Source organism: Bombyx mandarina, chromosome 15 (assembly GCF_030267445.1).
Source record: "Bombyx mandarina strain Sakado chromosome 15, ASM3026744v2".
In the NCBI taxonomy this organism is placed as follows: Eukaryota; Metazoa; Arthropoda; class Insecta; order Lepidoptera; family Bombycidae; genus Bombyx; species Bombyx mandarina.
Genome location: NC_143221.1, coordinates 1012919 through 1033055, shown reverse-complemented (window position 1 = coordinate 1033055; position 20137 = coordinate 1012919). Strand labels below are relative to the sequence as shown.

The 20137-nt window shown below is 39.9% G+C and overlaps 1 protein-coding gene across 2 annotated transcripts; it reads left to right on the top strand.

The window, feature by feature from the left end:
* The first annotated feature begins 7549 nt into the window (after window positions 1-7549).
* On the top strand, window positions 7550-20137 carry raf (raf kinase, effector of Ras). 2 transcript variants are annotated; one of them, XM_028173866.2, is made up of 12 exons: window positions 7550-8230; window positions 9385-9576; window positions 10532-10653; window positions 11541-11658; window positions 13034-13138; window positions 13820-13961; window positions 14639-14751; window positions 15801-16021; window positions 16826-16917; window positions 17299-17609; window positions 18298-18482; window positions 19498-20137. In XM_028173866.2, exons 1-12 carry the CDS (start codon window positions 7655-7657, stop codon window positions 19526-19528), a joined length of 2208 nt encoding a protein of 735 aa, XP_028029667.1. In that variant the 5' UTR covers window positions 7550-7654; the 3' UTR covers window positions 19529-20137. The 2 variants fall into 2 exon arrangements, with proteins under 2 accessions (XP_028029667.1, XP_028029666.1); XM_028173865.2 differs by having other exon boundaries at window positions 17284-17609.

Below are 20137 nucleotides of genomic sequence, written 5' to 3'. Positions count from 1 at the left end.
CCTACTAGATACTCCAAGCTGTCACAAAAGTTGCTAACTTTATTTTCGCAGTTCCGAAGTTTGACTTTTAAAAATACGTTTGTGTTGTTTTCCTGCCTATGCTTGAGGGGTTATGCCAGTTCAACACCGGGCGAGTAGGTGAGCTTACGGGGCTCTAACCTGACGAAGTTGCTAACACTAACTCTGGCAAGAACATGGTTTCGCAGAATCTACCACCGGATCGGAAACACGACTCTCTGAGAAGATCCGGCGAGAAACTTAGTGGACTGTGTCTGAGGGTTAATTTGCCGAGCCCTTAGTCGCAAGCGACGGGTTCGACGAGCACATTGACCGGTGCTTGAGGTACCTAAAAGCGCTGATAGTGGATCGGGAGGATCCGAAATGCCTTGATACGTTTGTGCAATTCACTGTGGCGTTTCAATGCCCACATGTGAGCAATCATCGATGTGTCGCATGAGACACATTAAGTACCAATTGATTTATATACTTTTTGTTAAATTATGTTTTGTAGAATAATAATTGTCTATAAATCTTTAGTGCCCATGAAAGTACAGAAGATACCATTAATTCAATTGAAGAAACTGTTTCGCGGGGATTTCCCTCTGCTTATATTCACATGCCTTAGTCGCACAGTGCTTTTTGTCTAAAAGTTTTTAAACCTGAAATTCATAAATATTTTAATACACTATTTTTACAATACAGTAGACGGTGAAAGCAAAAAAATAACAGTAAATCTACTGCAATTATAATACCTACACCTGGCATCTCGAATACTAAGCTATCATAGACCTATATAGTAGGGACACGACATATTGTTCTATACGTACAATTGCTTATATAAATAGCACCCATTTTGAAGGCACACACATAAACATATATCTATCTCGTTCTTACTCAGCACTTTAACTCGCAGGAAAAGAATATAACAGTATTTCAGTGCGTATATAAAATGAAACATGAATATACGTAAATGTCTCCGTCTCCGTCTAATGAGGCCGAAAATCCGCCATGTTTAGCGCGCCAAATGTCATTGTCACGTCAGTTCGGCCGTCTGTTTTGGGCATAGACCATAGACCTATATAGTAGGGACACGACATATTGTTCTATACGTACAATTGCTTATAAATAGCACCCATTTTGAAGGCACATACATAAACATATATCTATCTCGTTCTTACTCAGCACTTTAACTCGCAGGAAAACAATATAACAGTATTTCAGTGCGTACATAAAATGAAACATGAATATACGTAAATGTCTCCGTCTCCGTCTAATGAGGCCGAAAATCCGCCATGTTTAGCGCGCCAAATGTCATTGTCACGTCAGTTCGGCCGTCTGTTTTGGGTTGTACATTATTTATTAACTTTGATATCGATTTAATATGATTGCTTATATAAAATTTCTTATTTTATCATGCTTAAAACATACAAAAATAATAATTAAAACATATTTTATAGGATCTCAAGAAAGTCGATGCCCCAAAACTATTATCTATATATATTTAATAGTTTTATTCCGCAGTGAGTAAAACACTATTGTCAACTCGTTAAATATTTAATAATTAAGTTATTTTAGAGAGGAAGTCACAAGGAATGACGTTTGTAATTTTATTAACGAATAAATGTTCTGGTGTTTTTTTTTTATCAGGCGGTCCCTTGATAAGTTTAAAATGTGAATCACTCTCAAGTGAGAGTGATTCAAATGGTGCGGCGTACCTTCCTTGAGGTGCGCTGCGGTAGTGTGTTACGGACTTTAGAGTCAGCAAAACAATTAAAATAGATTGTAATAGTCTAAGAAAAACACGTACTCAAAATACGATAACATTCAGCATGCTAGAAATGGGCAGATGGCACTGTACTACGCCATATCTTTATGTTTTGCGGCAAACGACAACTTTATAAAATCAGTGTAGCAAATTTTAAAAATCGTCATATCGTTTACTTGGCAAATTTGAAGCACGAACTCGTCTTAGATTTCACATAATATCTAAATCACATCATCTTTACACATAACAGTATACTTACTTCCTATTAAAGTATAAATTCTACAAATACATTCACTCAACAATATTTAAAATAAAATGAGCCAAGAACGTTTATCGATAAAACCTACTAACATTAAAATCTTCTGGGCAGCACTAAACCCGCCATGTTTTGTGGCCAGATGACGTCACAGTGGCACGAATTTTTTGTTGACGTTTCATTTCCATAGGTTTCCTACTTCAGTGGCATAGACCTATATAGTAGGGACACGACATATTGTTCTATACGTACAATTGCTTATATAAATAGCACCCATTTTGAAGGCACATACATAAACATATATCTATCTCGTTCTTACTCAGCACTTTAACTCGCAGGAAAACAATATAACAGTATTTCAGTGCGTACATAAAATGAAACATGAATATACGTAAATGTCTCCGTCTCCGTCTAATGAGGCCGAAAATCCGCCATGTTTAGCGCGCCAAATGTCATTGTCACGTCAGTTCGGCCCTCTGTTTTGGGTTGTACATTATTTATTGACTTTGATATCGATTTAATATGATTGCTTAAATAAAATTTCTTATTTTATCATGCTTAAAACATACAAAAATAATAATTAAAACATATTTTATAGGATCTCAAGAAAGTCGTCGGAACTATTTAAATAAAATAGTTTTATAACACTATTGTCAACTCGTTAAATATTTAATAATTAAGTGATTTTAGAGAGGAAGTCACAAGGAATGACGTTTGTAATTTTATTAACGAATAAATGTTCTGTAGGTGTTTTTTTTTATCAGGCGGTCCCTTGATAAGTTTAATGGTGCGGCGTACCTTCCTTGAGGTGCGCTGCGGTAGTGTGTTATGGACTTTAGAGTCAGCAAAACAATTAAAATAGATTGTAATAGTCTAAGAAAAACACGTACTCAAAATACGATAACATTCAGCATGCTAAAAATGGGCAGATGGGACTTTATAAAATCAGTGTAGCAAATTTTAAAAATCGTCATATCGTTTACTTGGCAAATTTAAAGCACGAACTCGTCTTAGATTTCACATAATATCTAAATCACATCATCTTTGCACATAACAATATACTTACTTCCTATTAAAGTATAAATTCTACAAATACATTCAATCAACAATATTTAAAATAAAATGAGCCAAGAACGTTTATCGATAAAACCTACTAACATTAAAATCTTCTGGGCAGCACTAAAACCGCCATGTTTTGTGGCCAGATGACGTCACAGTGGCACGAATTTTTTTTTGACGTTTCATTTCCATAGGTGTCCTACTTCAGTGGTTTTGGGTTGTACATTATTTATTGACTTTGATATCGATTTAATATGATTGCTTATATAAAATTTCTAATTTTATCATGCTTAAAACATACAAAAATAATAATTAAAACATATTTTATAGGATCTCAAGAAAGTCGATGCCCCAAAACTATTATCTATATATATTTAAATTCATTATGGAGCCCTCATCCGAAAAATCGGACACCATTTTTCGGTCGGAATCTATTCATCATGACACTAATCATAAATACCTCTTTAAAATATGTCATCAAAACATATTTAGACATTCTGTTTAGATATTTCGGGAAAATGGCTACCGACAAAATCTCTTCGGAACTATTTAAATAAAATAGTTTTATTCCGCAATGAGTAAAACACTATTGTAAGTTCGTTAAATATTTATTAATTAAGTGATTTTAGAGAGGAAGTCACAAGGAATGACGTTTGTAATTTCATTAACGAATAAATGTTCTGTAGGTGTTTTTTTTTATCAGGCGGTCCCTTGATAAGTTTAAAATTTGCATGCGGTGCGGTAGTGCGGTGCACCTTCCTTGAGGTGCGCTGCGGTAGTGTGTTACGGACTTTAGGTCAGCAAAACAATTAAAATAGATTGTAATAGTCTAAGAAAAACACGTACTCAAAATACGATAACATTCAGCATGCTAGAAATGGGCTGATGGCACTGTACTATGCCATATCTTTATGTTTTGCGGCAAACGACAACTTTATAAAATCAGAGTAGCAAATTTTAAAAATCGTCATATCGTTTATTTGGAAAATTTGAAGCACGAACTCGTTTTAGATTTCACATAATATCTAAATCACATCATCTTTGCACATAACAATATAAACTACTCAAAACAAAATAGGGCCCACTCTAAGTTAATCTCGAATTTCGTCTAAAAAAAATTGTTTGGTAGTAAATAGTGAAGTAAAAACATTTCGAAGTATTGTTGACATGTTTATCTAACGTTATCAATGTTTCAAGTCAGGAATTCAATGGTGTGTAGACAAAAAAAGTGAAGTACTCTAAAAAACGTTTATTACTCAAATTCTCAGTCATTTGTACCCTCAATCACGTTCTGAATGTTATAGTCGCACGTCTACTTTTTTCATTTTGACTTGATTTCGGTGTTACTCGCGATCATTATGCCTGGCTCTCGGCGTCATATGGATGTGGAAACAGCAACAAGAGCAGTGTTTATGCTTCAGGAGGGAGAATCTCAGAGATCAGTGGCAAGACGTCGTGGTGTGTCGCGACGAGCTATTCGAAACACGTGGGAACGCTTTCTAGAGTCAGGTAGTGTAACGGGGAGATCTGGATCAGGAAGAGCGCGAGCTACAACCGTTCAGGAAGACCGGTATATCAGATTGACTGCACGTCGAGAGCGTACGATTTTCGCCCGCGTCTTACAAAATCGACTGCGGCAATCGACTGGTACACGAATTGGTGATCAAACCATACGAAATCAGCTCCATGAAGACGGACAACGTTCCAGATCTCATGTTATTCGTCTAATATTGACAAGGGCGCATCGTGCAGCGCGTTTGAGGTTTGCTCGCGAGCACGCTGAGTGGACAACAGACAACTGGAGAAATGTACTCTTTACGGACGAAAGTAAAGTGAAGTTTTTCAGCGATGATCGTCGAGTGTGTGTGTGGAGAAGAGAAGGAGAACGTTTTTCAGAACCTTGCATACGTGAAAGGGATCGTTTTGAAGATCCAAATCTTATGGTGTGGGCTGGAATAAGCTTGCTCGGTAAAGCTGAGCTGGTAATTCTGGAAGAAGGCCCCATAACTGCCTCCCAGTATGTCGATCGAATAATTCGGCTTCATGTCATCCCATTTTCACCAAGAGTAGGTGAAAACTTCGTCTTTATGGAAGACAATGCTCGCTCACATACAGCGTGAACAACCCAGAGAGCTTTCTCTGAGGCCAATATTACGGTTTTACCGTGGCCGGCCATGAGTCCCGATCTTAACTCCATTGAACATTTATGGGACCAACTGAAAATAAGCCTCAAATCGAACTTCAGTAATGTGACTAATCGACAAGAGCTCATAAACGCCCTAAAATTGTGTTGGGGGCGAATACCCGAGGAAAACATCACCCACTTGATTGAAAGTGTCCCAGATAGGGTCAGAGAGTGCATACGGAATAGAGGAGGACCTACTCGCTATTAAGCACCATCAAATTCATTGATTTAGTCAATAATAAAAATAAAAATCAAACTTTACTTAAATCAATAATTTCTGTCAACTTTCCTAAAAACTGTAAATTTTGACTAAATTCCATAAAATTGGCTAAACTTACTCTTGTTAATGTTTACACACTTTCAAAAACTTAATTTATTCATTCCTAATCATAATAACTGAAAAAAGAAAAATAATCTGTAAAATTCATTAAAAAAACATGGTGGGCCCTATTTTGTTTTGAGTAGTTTACTTACTTCCTATTAAAGTATAAATTCTACAAATACCTTCATACTCAACAATATATAAAATAAGCCAAGAACGTTTATCGATAAAACCTACTAACATTAAAATCTTCTGGGCAGCACTAAAACCGCCATGTTTTGTGGCCAGATGACGTCACAGTGGCACGAATTTTTTGTTGACGTTTCATTTCCATAGGTTTCCTACTTCAGTGTAAGCTATAGGTAATCTATCTATGCCTGGCATCGTTGGGCTTGGTAAATCATCGCCATCGTGTGAGTGCATTGCATAGAAAAGCGTAGGGATTAGTGACTTTTGGCGGGAACGCAGGGAGCGATATATATTGGGTGAATTATTTTATTTGCTGGATGTGGCTTCTCAGAATTGTTCAGCATTTAGTAGTACTTTTAAGCTGAAATTAGTTGAAGTGAATTAGTTTTAAGCTCGAATGTACTAAAAACTGGAGTTATGAATTAAGTTCCTTTAGCATGTTCAAAGGTACAAAATAAAACCAATAAAGTTTTTTTGTTAGGGTAAAAGCAGGCAAAGGGAACTAACCGATAAGTTTAATCCTTTTCTAAAAAAAGCCAAGTTTGAGTACAGAAAGTGAAATGACACGTATGAAATAAAATTTATTGTCATGTAAGTAATTTTGGATTTTTCGATAGAAGGTGGGAATATACAACAACAAATAGTTTTTTTTCTTGTTTTGAAATGAAGGGAATTTAAAAACAGATGGAGAAAGACCGTGCATGAGAAAGTGATTATACAGAAGGGTACTCTCTCAGCATTGACGAATACGATGCAAGGAGGAGGAATACACTTATATGTGTATCTGTGTTAGGATAGTAATTAGGTACGTAGTATGAGCTAAAATCTTGTAAACAGATAGCACAAGGTAGGAAAAGCGTAAATTACTAACCGTATACGTGTTCACGAACAACTTCCAAGATGAAGGAAGTACACTGCGTAACGAACCATTGTGATTGCGACTTGGACACGGCAGAGCATATGCTCGTCGCCTGCCCCGCATGGGAGGGGTGGCGCCGTGTCCTCGTCGCAAAAATAGGAAACGACTTGTCGTTGCCGAGTGTTGTGGCATCGATGCTTGGCGACGACGAGTCGTGGAAGGCGATGCTCGACTTCTGCGAGTGCACCATCTCACAGAAGGAGGCGTTGGGGCGCGTTAGAGACGCGCAAGCCCGCCGCCGTCGAGCGGGGGCCAGGGAGGCGGATTTCGCCCAAGCCCTGGCCCTCTAAGTGTTTCGGGTCCCCCTCATATGTCGGTCTGGGGACCGGCGAGGGGGACCTAAGAAGACGTCGTGCAAGCTGCTCTGCACGCGTTTTACGCAAGAGTATCCGGGTGATGGAAGGCCGGCTATCCTCGACCCACGCTGGTTCTGACCCAGCGGGGTATTCCGTAGGATAGCTCACTCTAACCGGCGCCATCTAGGCGGGCTCCGGATAGCCTACCGACCGAGAGAGCTGGTGGTCATGGCGCTGACGACCGCCAGTCCGGCGTCCCGAGGGGGAGGGTGATGGGAGAGATGTGCTCCGCACTAAACACTTCACTTTCCCCCCTTTGCCTTTTCATGAGTTCTGTCTCATGTGAGGTTTGGACGTTGGTTGTTGAGCGACAGGAGGTTTTAGTCGGTTCGACTCCGACATGCTCCGCCCGCCGTCCCTAGTGGAGGGCGGAAGTCCGGCGATTTACTCCTGACCAAAAAAAAAAAAAAACTGCGTAACGAATCCGAACCCAAAATTCATTTTTTTGTGACCAACTTGAGACTACGAAATTATGAATTTTATTAAATTGTAGGGTAGAAGAATGAAGTGGAATAGTAGAATTTTCTTTTTTGAATAATGGCAATTACAATCATGTCTTGCGCGGCGAGTCTGCGCATGAAATAAAAAAATATTGAAAAAGAAATGGCAGTAACTAGCGAAAAAGAAAATTGTGCACGAATTAATGGAAATATACCTGCGCTATCGCTTAACAGTGACAACATGTCGACGTCGACGGACAGTGATGAGACTGCGGATCCGGAGTACGAGATCAGGAATATACAGAACATTATAAACGTGACTCGCCACAACATCGATGCGCTGAATGCTAAATTCGCTGGTTTCCAGCACCCACCTTCGTTATATCTAATTGAGTATCAGGAGCTAACGTCAAAGCTACATACGCTGGAGCAGCGGGAGAGGCATTTACGAGAATTATTACAAACCGATTCTCCAGATCATAGCGAAGAGTACTCGTTTTTTGATGACTCAAAAAAGTTTGACACTCTAACTCGTCAGCGGAAAGTTTTTCTTCGAGCCCATCTTCCGAACCAGCAGCGAACCAGTGTACAGGTCAAAGAGGGAGTGACACTGCGTGTGGCTCTCTCCAAAGCGCTCAAATTGCGGAACCTGACCTGCGAGATGTGTGAGGTTGTGAGGACGGGCTACAACCAAGTTATACCGTGGGACATTGATATAACCACTATTGATGCAGAAGAGGTCAGTGTACACTAATCATCTCTTAATTACTAATAAAACAATAACTACTAATTACTTATAAAGCTTACAACATGTTTTCCCTGATTTTTTACTCATTTTAACATTTACTTTTTCATAAACAGTCAGGAAAATGTGTATAAAAATAATTCACTTTTAGGATTGTGAAAAAAAATTGGTATGATTCCATAAACTGTAAACTGGAGTCGCTGATAAAAAATCTTTTTGCAATCTATATTTTTTTGAATAGTTGAATTAAAATAAATACCTACTCAGAATGGTGATAAATATATATTTAATAAAAAATATATATGAGGCCTATAAAATCAAGTCTGTCAAATATTCAGTCTGTCAAATCCAAGTCTGTCAAATATTCAGGTAAACTACAAAAATCAGCCCTAAACACGTCATTACGGATCCTCCCGATCCATCGAAGTACTGCTCTTGCTAGGGCCAGTGTTAGCAACACTCCCGGTTTGAGAATCTGAAATAACTTTGTTTGTATAGCTACAATATTCTTTATTTTAAAACATATTTATAAAGATTGAGAATATTACTAATAATCTGAATTTCAAATGATAAAACTTCATTTAATAGTACTTAATGCAGAGTAAACTTAACTTTTTTGAACTGAATTTGTTAGAGATTAAGCTGCATTTGTTATAACATGAAAACACTAAAGCATGTTCAACTAACTAAACAAGATACGAGCCATTGTTAATACATTTTACGACATTATGGCGTTTAGCTGCCTTTGATTTTATAGACCTCATATATGATCTTATATACTTTTGCCCATTACATCTTTTTACCAAGGACATATTCTGTGGATGAACATGACCTTTTAAGTATGGTCAAAATGTCCACTTCTATAAACAATCTGAGGATGGCATCTGGTGGCACTTGATAGATATTCCACTACATTCATATACAGTATCCTAATTCTGATATTAACTAGTTCCAAACCTTCAAGAGCAAGATGAATAAACTTATAGTAATTTTCTTATTAACTCAGTAATGGGCCATATCAAACATCAAATCAATACACAACTTTAATATTGCTCGTTGTTTTTGTTTTTTGAATTAAGATGAGAACTGATGAGTGATTATTTTTTTATTGATAATCAATGCTAATGTTTATCCCGTTGATTGCTCAGGTAACAGTTCGGACTCTTGACGGGCTACCTATAATGACTCACATCTCACATCAATTCGCTCGTAAGACATTCTTCACATTAGCTTTCTGTGAGTGCTGCAGGCGACTACTCTTCAATGGATTTTACTGCTCGCAGTGTAACTTCAAGTTTCACCAGCGATGCGCTGATAAAGTTCCTAGTATGTGCCATCAGGTTAGTTTATATTATTACAAACTCTAGGTTTATGTCGTAATTTTATCTATTTGTTGTTAAGTATTTTGTATTTCTTTTCTTATAATGTCTTTCTATGTTTTATAATCACTACTAAACCAAAGAACAGTTTGACCTATAAAACAGAATAAGGTACTGAACTTTTTCTTTGCCTATTGATATGAAATAGTAATTAATAACTACTTACTTACTAACTTTGAAGGAAGTGGGGCTCCTTATAGAATTTATAAAAAACATTTACTGGATTACTTACTGTGTTTTAAGTGTCGCAAACATCAGACTGATTGAGACAAAAAGAAGTATACTTTCATCTCATAATGCAAAACATCTTAAACAATAATTTCAAGTCAACCCAGTGGCACAGTAATTTACTTTACTTACCCTAAAAGGCTTTAATCAATTAGGTGGTAATCGTTGTTAAGTTTCCATTCCAGGGTTTGACATTGGAAAGCTATATATGTTTTTATATTGTTACTTAACTTGAGTAAACATAACTGAGCCTGCAGACCAAATAGTAAAGAAGCACCGTCGCCCAAAACACGTCACCTCGAATCCTCCCGATCCATTATCGGTGCTTTTAGATACTCCAACCACCAGTCACCGTTCTCGTCAGACCCCTCCATTGCGACGAAGGGTTCGTCACGAAAATATAACTACAGAAACAGCCCACTGAGTTCCTCGCCTGATCTTCTCAGCGAGTCGCGGTTCCGATCCGGTGGTAGATACAGCGAAGTCTGCCCTTGCTAGAGTTAGTGTTAGCAAAATCGTCAGGTTTAGTCCCTTGAGCTCGCCTAAACGTTCGGTGTATCTAGTATATCTTCACGCTAGTAGCATAGCTAGTATAAGCAAAAAAAAAAACAATACTAAATACTAACCGTTTTCGTTATTAAGCCTTGTAATCATGATAATTATAATGATTTGTATTTCGTTACGACAGGTACGTATGACAGATACATATTATGCAGCACTGTTGGCACAGAACCCAGAAACTCAAGCTGGCATTCTACACTATCCTCCCCACTTCGGGTACCATCCTGGGATGAGAGGAGACCAGAGCAAGTGAGTAGCATAAAATTTCCGTCGACACCTATGCAAGCTTAGTGTTCGCTCACGTGGCGCGCATGCACATAAACTCTCTTCAGGTCATCCAATCCCGTTTCTGCAGGATAGCCGCCGGAGCACCGTGGTACGTGAGGAATGTTGACCTTCACGACGACCTAAATTTAGAACCTATACGTAAGCATCTTAAGGTAGTGTCAGAACACTACTTCGACAAAGCGGCGCGACACGATAATCCGCTTAGTGTGTACCGCCGCTAATTACTTGCCCAAGCAACGGGTCAATGCAAAACCGCCGTCGCCCAAAACATGTCTTGTCGGATCCACCGGATTTACTCTCGGTGCTTTTAGGCCTCCAGCACCGGTTCTCGTGGAACTCGTCGATTCCACGAGTGAACTAACCCATAGATACAGCCTACTGAGTTTCTCGCCAGATCTTGTCGGTGGGTCGCTATTCCGATCCGGTGGTAGATTCAGCGAAGCACTGCTCTTGCTAGGGCTGGTGTTAGCAAATTCTATCAGGTTGAACCCGTGAGCTCACCTACCCGTCCGATCGTAGCTGGAATTGCCCTGTATACTACCAACGAATAGGTAGGAAAAAACAGTTGGTTTTTTTTTGTATTGCTTAGATGGGTGGATGAGCTCACAGCCCACCTGGTGTTAAGTGGTTACTGGACCCCATAGACATCCACAACGTAAATGCGCCACCCACCTTGAGATATAAGTTCTAAGATCTCAGTATAGTTACGTTTGACAAGTTTTGGTTCCATTAATATATACACTAATTTAAAAAACTAGTTTTTCTTCATTTTTGTATCAACTCTCTGTGTCATACGTTATACAATTCTCTATTGTTAATGTCTGTAATCTGTTTATTTTGTCCACCAGACAACCACACCCACGTTCATTGAACCAGCAAGACCGATCAAATTCTGCTCCAAATGTTTGCATCAACATGGTGCAGAAGCCTTTGACTCTAGCTGAACATCAAAAATGCTACAGTCAGGTAATATAGTTTTTCTAACCATCAACACAATTATGGTCCTGTGTGCTTAGTGCGAGTTTTTTAACGTTCTCGTTAGCGTAAAAGTTAACTCACAGTTATATTTCTAACTGCATAGAGTTGACTTTTACGCTATCGAGAACGTTAAAAAACTCGCACGAGGCACACTGGTCTGGATACAGGTACAGCTGTGCTAGTGAGACTAACGTTAGTATACATTAGTTAGACTAACTCCAAAGTTGACCGACAATCATAGAATACGCGCTCTAGCTTAGTATTATTATTTGTTTAACATTATTTTATTTGCAAATATAAATGAAAATATCAAAATGATCTTACTTCTGTTTCAACGCAATGTAACGCGATTATTAATCAGCGGAGGCGTGACCTTGCACGAGGGACCGCATACCGTTGTACTTAGTACATTACCGCTCTTAAACTGGAATTAGCAGAATAATTATTATTAAAACTCTAAACAAATAATTTTCACAACGACAGGGTAAACCGACAATTTCGTTCCGATTGACTAAGTGACAAACTGACTGATTAACTGACTGGCCCGACTCTGCCCACATACCACCATTTCACACTTTGGTGTTACAGCGTCTACCCTACATTTTTCTGATATTTATCAAAACAGCATTTAATCATTTAAAATAATAATTTTTACTAGTGGTAGAGGACCTCTTGTGAGGTCGCGCGAGTGGGTACCACCACCCTGCCTATTTCTGCCGTAAAGCAGTATTGCGTTTCGGTTTGAAGGGTGGGGCAGCCGTTGTAACTATACTTGAGATTTTAGAACTTATATCTCAAGGTGGGTGGCGCATTTACGTTGTGGATGTCTGTGGGGTCCACTAACCACTTAACACCAGGTGGATTGTGAGCTCGTCCATCCATCTAAGCAATAAAAAAAAACGTGTGGCACACGGGAACTGCCGCGGTAAAGCTATAGCATTATATATATAGCATTTTTTATCAACTTATGCAATTATAATTAGACAATGACAATTTAATATTAAAACAATAATAAAACAAGAAGACGCTTTATTCAATATTAATAAAAGCAAAACCTTAACTGTCCCCTTCACACTCATAAGCTAGACCGCGTGATAGAGAGATGGGCAGACTTTTCTTGATGCGCATGCAGTGTGACGTCACGCCACGCGCTTATTCACAAACACTACACAAGCGCAACGTGTGAATGTGTTGAACGCGAGCTACATGGTAGGCGGAGTGAGGGCTGTAAGGTTTTATTCGTTACGGAATTTCATGATTCGGTCGCCACGCTCAGGCCCGCGATAAAATCTATACAATAGCTTAAAAAAAACAACACTCTTAATATTAGTGAAGTCGTTATATTGTTGCTCTGGGCGTACAGCACGGCAGCGACAACTCCACGCAGTCGTCGAACTACCTGAGCTCGAGCGGGCCCAGCAAGGACGAGGCGGACGACAGCGACCATCCGCACAGCCACAGCACGCAGGTGACGCATCACGACACTCGACACCACACACACCATCCTCTTATTGCACACTTATAACATTTACATTACTGCTATTTAAATTGAAAAACAACTAAGATGTAGGTAATCATATAAACACGAAAGAGGTCTGGTCATGGAGTAAGAGCCTGAGCTTTGAATCTATAACATTAGAAAAAGCTATGCAAATAGTTCTCGAAGAAATCTAATCAACTCAAACCCAATGGATAAAACCGCGTACACATATGGTCATATAATGTGAAGTGTATATATTTATTTATTGCTTAGTTGGGTGGACGAGCTCACAGCTCACTTGGTGTTAAGTAGTTACCGGAGTCCGTAGACATCTACAACGTAAATGTAAGTAGGCAGCGGCTTGGCTCTGCCTCCTGGCATTGCTGAAGTCCATGGGCGACGGTAACCACCCACCACCAGGTGGGCCGTATGCTCGTCTGCCTACAAGGGCAAATATATAAAAATAATAAAAATTCACTTGAGATATGAGTTCTAAGGTCTCAGTATAGATACAACGGCTGCGCCGCCCTTCAAACCGGAATGTATTACTGCTTCACGGCAGAAATAGGCAGGGTGGTGGCACCTACCCCACCCTCTTGGTGGTGCGGACTCACAAGAGGCCCTACAATCAGTAAAAAGGTTGAACACGAGAACACAACTGTGTGGCAGACGTCTCCGACGGGCACGCTGCGGCCGCGGCGGGCGCGCGCGCGCTCTGCGGACGAGTCGTGGAAGAACGCGCTGTCGCCGCGGGAGAGCTACGACGACTGGGTCATCCCGGCCGACGAAATACTCATCGGCGCCAGGATAGGTCAGTCTCAGTCTAGTGCAGCGGTCGGGGAACCGGGGTAAATTACCCCAAATGGGTAAGATGAAATTTTGGGGGGTAAAAATGAAACTTTTGTAAGTAAAAAGGTGAAACTTCTTTAGAATCGTTGTGATTTCAAACTCGATGAAACGAAATGAAACGAAACGAAAAAATAAGTCCATAGAGACACAAACACATAAATGTATAGGATTCAGGCGGCGAAAGATAGAACAAAAAAATCATTTAAATTAAAAAAGCTTTTTTATGGGGGCTATATATAAAATTCAAACTAGTTTTTTCGTCTAATTAAGACAAGAAAAATATCATATGGATCATAAAATAACAAGAAATTATCATTTACTTATAATTTTCTGTAGGGGCGATTTTTTTTCCTCAACTGTATATTACATAATATATTACTATTATTACCGTTATGTATTACTAGGTATTACATGGATAAATTGAATAAATGATGTTTAAATGAAATTTTTAGTTATTGTTTTCTTTTCAAAATTATCATGGGGCTATAATTTGAAAGAGGCTAAAAAGAAGCTATTCCTTTTTTTTTTTGTTCTTCGCCATGGGGTAATATCAACTTCACAAAAATATTTTGGGGTAATAATTTAAAAAGTTGCCCGACCGCTGGTCTAGTGTGTGTACTCACGTGTCGCTCGTCGCAGGCTCCGGGAGCTTCGGGACGGTGTACAAGGCGCACTGGCACGGCCCGGTCGCTGTGAAGACGTTGAATGTCAAAACACCCACTCCGGCACAATTGCAAGCTTTCAAAAATGAGGTGTGTATTTTGGTTTTACTGAACACAATTGTGCTTTTTTTACTGTGACTTGTGGACGATTCCACGGCCTGGTCGTGACTTATAACGCGCCCCAACATGAGTTAAAAGTGCTGAAGAATGTTGTATTGTTCTAGACAGTGTAGCGAGCACTCTTCACGACACTGAGTAATAATTAATGTACAAACTGAATTGTAGTAGAAAACCATATTCCCTTTTTATGTTTAGCTTAAGTAGTAGTTCTACTTAAGCTAAACATAGAAAGAAGAGAGAGAATAATTTTCCTAGCTAAGCTGATGGTCTTGAGAGAGCATATCGGCGTAACCGGGCGAGTAGTGGTCCTGTTGCAAATTATTTGTCAAGTAGAGTTACGTGTAGTCGTGTTGCATTGCGTGGTGCAGGGTAGGTGGCGGACTGTTTGGCGGGAACGCGAGGAGTGAAGTTGTGTGATTTGTTTTGTTTTGTCTATTTAGTGTTTTTTTAGGTGTAAATGTGTAATAACGATGGTTTATTAACTGTTTAATATCTGTGAAAGTGCACAAATGTGGGTAAATGAAACAAAACCGCCGGACGTAGCTTCTCGGGATCCTTCAAAAAGTTCACTGATAAAATCTCACTAAATGACCATCATTTTACTGAGATTATATTTCATCCCATACAATTTCATTTAATTTCATCCCAGTTGATTAATGTCTCAAATTAATCATCTTCATTTCATTTCACTCCATATTATCATATTTCATCAAAATAAGAATATAGTTATACACATACAAGTTTCGCGCGCGTCGATTTAAGTTGATTGTAAAACGTAATTCTAATTTTAATTTGTATCTTGTAGTGCCTAGCGTTGTTTACTCTTTTTAGTTTATATTATATAACATTGTACACATTATAGATATTCGGGAAATGGTGTGTTTTACTTTTATATGTTCGGAGTATAATATCCCGCAAATACGAACAACAAATAACAAACCACAAATTAAAATAAGACATTACCTAAAGGTCTTAGTTACCATGTCATAAAATTCGTTAAAAAATATATATATGTGCAGGTGGCCGTGCTGCGTAAGACGCGGCACTGCAACATCCTGCTGTTCATGGGCTGCGTGTCGAAGCCGTCGCTGGCCATCGTGACGCAGTGGTGCGAGGGCTCCTCGCTCTACCAGCACCTGCACGTGCTCGAGACGCCCTTCCCCATCATATACCTCATCGACGTGGCCAGGCAGACGGCCCAGGGCATGGACTATCTGCACGCCAAGAACATCATACACAGGTCTCCCCCGACTCGCACTACTCTATACTAATACTAGCGGCCCGCTCCGGCTCCGCTCGGGTCTTTAACAAATATTTCAACGATATTTAATGTTGTTTTATTTTTTTAAATAAAAGAACACTTATTGCGGCATAACTATAATAGTTAGACATATGCTGTCGCGACACTTTATGTAAATATTCTACAAAGTCGTAGTACATTATTTTATTCTATCATCAATAGTTTTTGCAGGGCACGCGATCCAAAGAATACTTTAGGTAATTTTTTTACACCTTGGGTTACATTATTGAAGTTTTAGTAAGGATCCCTAATTTTTTCAAAAAAGATTATCGCCTATGTCACTCTGGGATAGTGTAGCTTCCAAACAGTGAAAGAATTTTTCAAATTGGTTCAGTAGTTTCGGAGCCTATTCAATACAAACAAACAAACAAATCTTTCCTCTTTATAATATTAATATAGATATAAAACTACAGTGGGTTTTTACGGATGTTCCGTTATAACTGCTGAACCATGCATCTGATTGACTTGAAACTTGGTATCCATGTAGAAAATACATGTACTGAATGGATAGGCTAATATTTATATGAGTGTTGGATTCCCTAATAATAATGACAATAAATAATAATGTTCTTCTTAAATGCCCAGCGAAGCGGGCGAGTACGGCTTGTTTATTCATAATATTGAAGTAAATTGTATTAATTTCGATTCCCTTCGATGTTTGGTAGGTAAAGTCTAGCAATAATAGACAGTGGGAAAAAAATGAATATCAAGCGTTGCTAATTAACTTATATTTATCCATTACAGGGATTTGAAATCAAATAACATATTTTTGAGAGATGACTGGTCGGTAAAGATTGGAGACTTTGGACTTGCTACTGCTAAAGTTCGGTGGTCAGGTATGATATAGATATTTATTTTCATATTTATTGTATAATATTTTTTAAATTTATTTGGACTTGAATGCATGTTTTGGAAGGATAGCCTTCGTGTTGTCCTGTCTATTCTAAGGAATCAGTCCGACGGGGGACACATCAAAGGAAAAACAAAATTGTTATTTTTATTTAATTCCGAGTATTTTCATATTTATCTACCTTTTAAACCTTCTCTGGACTTCCACAAATAATTCAAGACCAAAATTAGCCAAATCGGTCCAGCCGTTCTCGAGTTTTAGCGAGACTAACGAACAGCAATTCATTTTTATATTTATTTGAAATTTGAAATCAAAATAAATAAGTGAGCAAGCTGTTGAACTGATGCGTCAGAGTCGTCGTCGTCAGGCGGCGTGCAGTGGCAGCAGCCCACGGGCAGCATCCTGTGGATGGCGCCCGAGGTGATCCGCATGGAGGAGCCGGCGCCCTACACGTTCCACTCGGACGTGTACTCGTACGGCGTGGTGCTGTACGAGCTCATGGCGGGCGAGCTGCCCTACTCGCACCTCAACAACAAGGACCAGATCCTGTGGCTGGTGGGGCGCGGCCGCCTGCGCCCCGACGTGCGGCGCCTGCGCCCCGACGCGCCCGCGCAGCTCAAGCGCACCTTCTCCGAGTGCGTCGCCTTCGACCGCGCCGCGCGACCGCTCTTCCGCCAGGTACCGCACTCTACCGCACTCTACCGCACTCTACCGCACTCTTACAACTCATGGCACTCAACACCAGGTGGGCCGTGACTTCGTCCACCCATCTGAGCAATAAATAAAAAACTGTGCCTGACCGCGAAAACTGAAAAATATTTAAAATAATGTTTTTTTTTATTGCTTAGATAGCTGGACGAGCTCACAGCCCACCTGGTGTTAAGTGATTACTGGAGCCCATAGACAACTACAACGTAAATGCCGTCCCCCACATTGAGATATGAGTTCTAAGGTCTCAACGCTTGAAAGGCAAACGTGACTAAGCGACAATGTGTGAACTTACAGTAAACTAATTTAAAGTTGAAATACCTGAAAAAAATTCTATTTTAACGAATCTAGCTGTAGGATTGAAATGATTTTAATAGACTTAGAAATAATTTTTTTTGCGCATCAAATATGGTTATTGCCTATCATTTATGTACAAAGCAGTTATTGTCCTTTAGTCACGTTTGCCTTTCAAGCGTCGATAGTATATTTACAACGGCTGCCCCACCCTTCAAACCGAAACGCACTACTGCTTCACGGCAGGAACAGGCAGGGCGGTGGTACCTACCCGTGCGGACAAGTGTTCCTACTAGTACTAGTACCACTAATAGTAATAGTGAGTGCGAGAAGGGAGCGGTGTGTAAGGCGCGTGGTGCGGCAGGTGCTGGCGGCGCTGGAGGCGGTGCTGCGGCTGGTGCCCAAGATCACGCGCTCGGCGTCGGAGCCCGCGCTGTCGCACCCGCACCCGCGCGCCGCGCTCGACTACCTCGCCTACTCCTGCGCCTCGCCCAAGACGCCTGTCAACTTCCACTTCAACGCCGACACCAGCTTCCCCGCCTTCTACGGGTCAGTCTCGCCCACCTCACCCCGCCTCACCCCATCTCACTCAACTACCGCGACAGAGTACACACCGTACTGTTATGGGGATTCGGGATTTTCTTTTAAAAAAAAAGAAGTTTTCACAAAACACGGTTTATTGGCTTTTAATTAATTATCGATTTAATATAGGATATTGAAGGATACAATTTTCGAGTTAAACCAACAAACGTGTTGTCGCGACGGAGGTCGAAAATCGACTGATGCTATTAGGAACTATGGTTTACTGCTTTCCACTGAAAATACTGACTGAGCAGAAAAATAGGGGCGTGTCAGCAGTAAAGGACGCAGGGCCGTCTTATAACAGTACGCTTCCCGCACATTCAGAAGCTGGGTGATCAGTGACTAAATATCCTGGAAAGCAACGTGAACACGACCAATGGCTCCAAGTACCGGCTAGAGATTGGAACGTGCCGCACAAAACATCACAGATAATACACGTAAATTAGTTAGTAGATAGATGCAACTCAAGCACTCAACAAAAATGTTTACGGGCTCCGGCCACTAGATTGCCTCGCTTCGATTAGTTTCTCATTGCTCCTGTAGATGGCAATAACATACTAACTATCCTATATTTTATTTTTAATAAAGCATCTTCTAAATTTTCTGAAATCACAAATTGATAAAATTTAATCGATTTGTTTATAACAAACAAAGACTTGTTAGATTTTTTTTTTGTTTGCCGCGGACCATCCCGCTTTGGAATGAGCTCCCCTCCACAGTGTTTCTCGAGCGCTATGACATGTCCTTCTTCAAACGAGGCCTGTGGAGAGTACTTAGCGGTAGGCAGCGGTTTGGCTCTGTCCCTGGCATTGCTGACATTCATGACCGACAGTAACCACTTACCATCTGGTGGGCCATATGCTCGTCAGTCTATACGGCAATAACAAAATTTACAAGCTAAACTTTCTTTGACTGCCCAAGTTAGTCAAAATGATTTTAAATAGCAAAACTTATTTAATGCTAACGCTTTGTTACATTCCAGAATCCCAGTACCCAATCAGAGGCATCCCTAGGAGCACGGTGCGCCCGCCGGCCCCCTCGAGCCCGGAGCTCCGCCCCCCTGCGGCCTGCAGGCCCCTCGCGGAGCGCCCGCGCCCCATGCGGATGATCCAGTGATAAATACACGCACAGATGATAAATTACTTGATTTAATTAAAATATGACATAATTTGTTAGTACAACGTGTACAACATGATTACGCCGTAATGCGTATTAATGATTAAGCCTGCATATTACTAAACTAAATAAAATGAAAAATATCTGGCAATTACAAGTTGAGAAAGCAAAATATTTTAAAATTCTCAGAGAACTCAGAGGGTCAACCTTTAGTGAGATTGGTAAATAATTTTAAGCAAGACAAGTGGCTACTTCAGTCTGGAAAAATAAAATTTTATCTGTGGTCGGTGCGACAAGGCTCCGTGCCAAGATGAACTTCATATTCTGTGCAATGAAAAATGTGATGAATTTACTATACCAGTATTTACTTACTTGAGATATAGATTTAATTTTGAATTCCCATGAGCTAACGAAGCAATAGGGTGGAGCGACTTAAATGTACCTACCGCAGTACAATCTCAGGATTACATACGTCAATGACATTGTCACTGAACACATTTTGAATT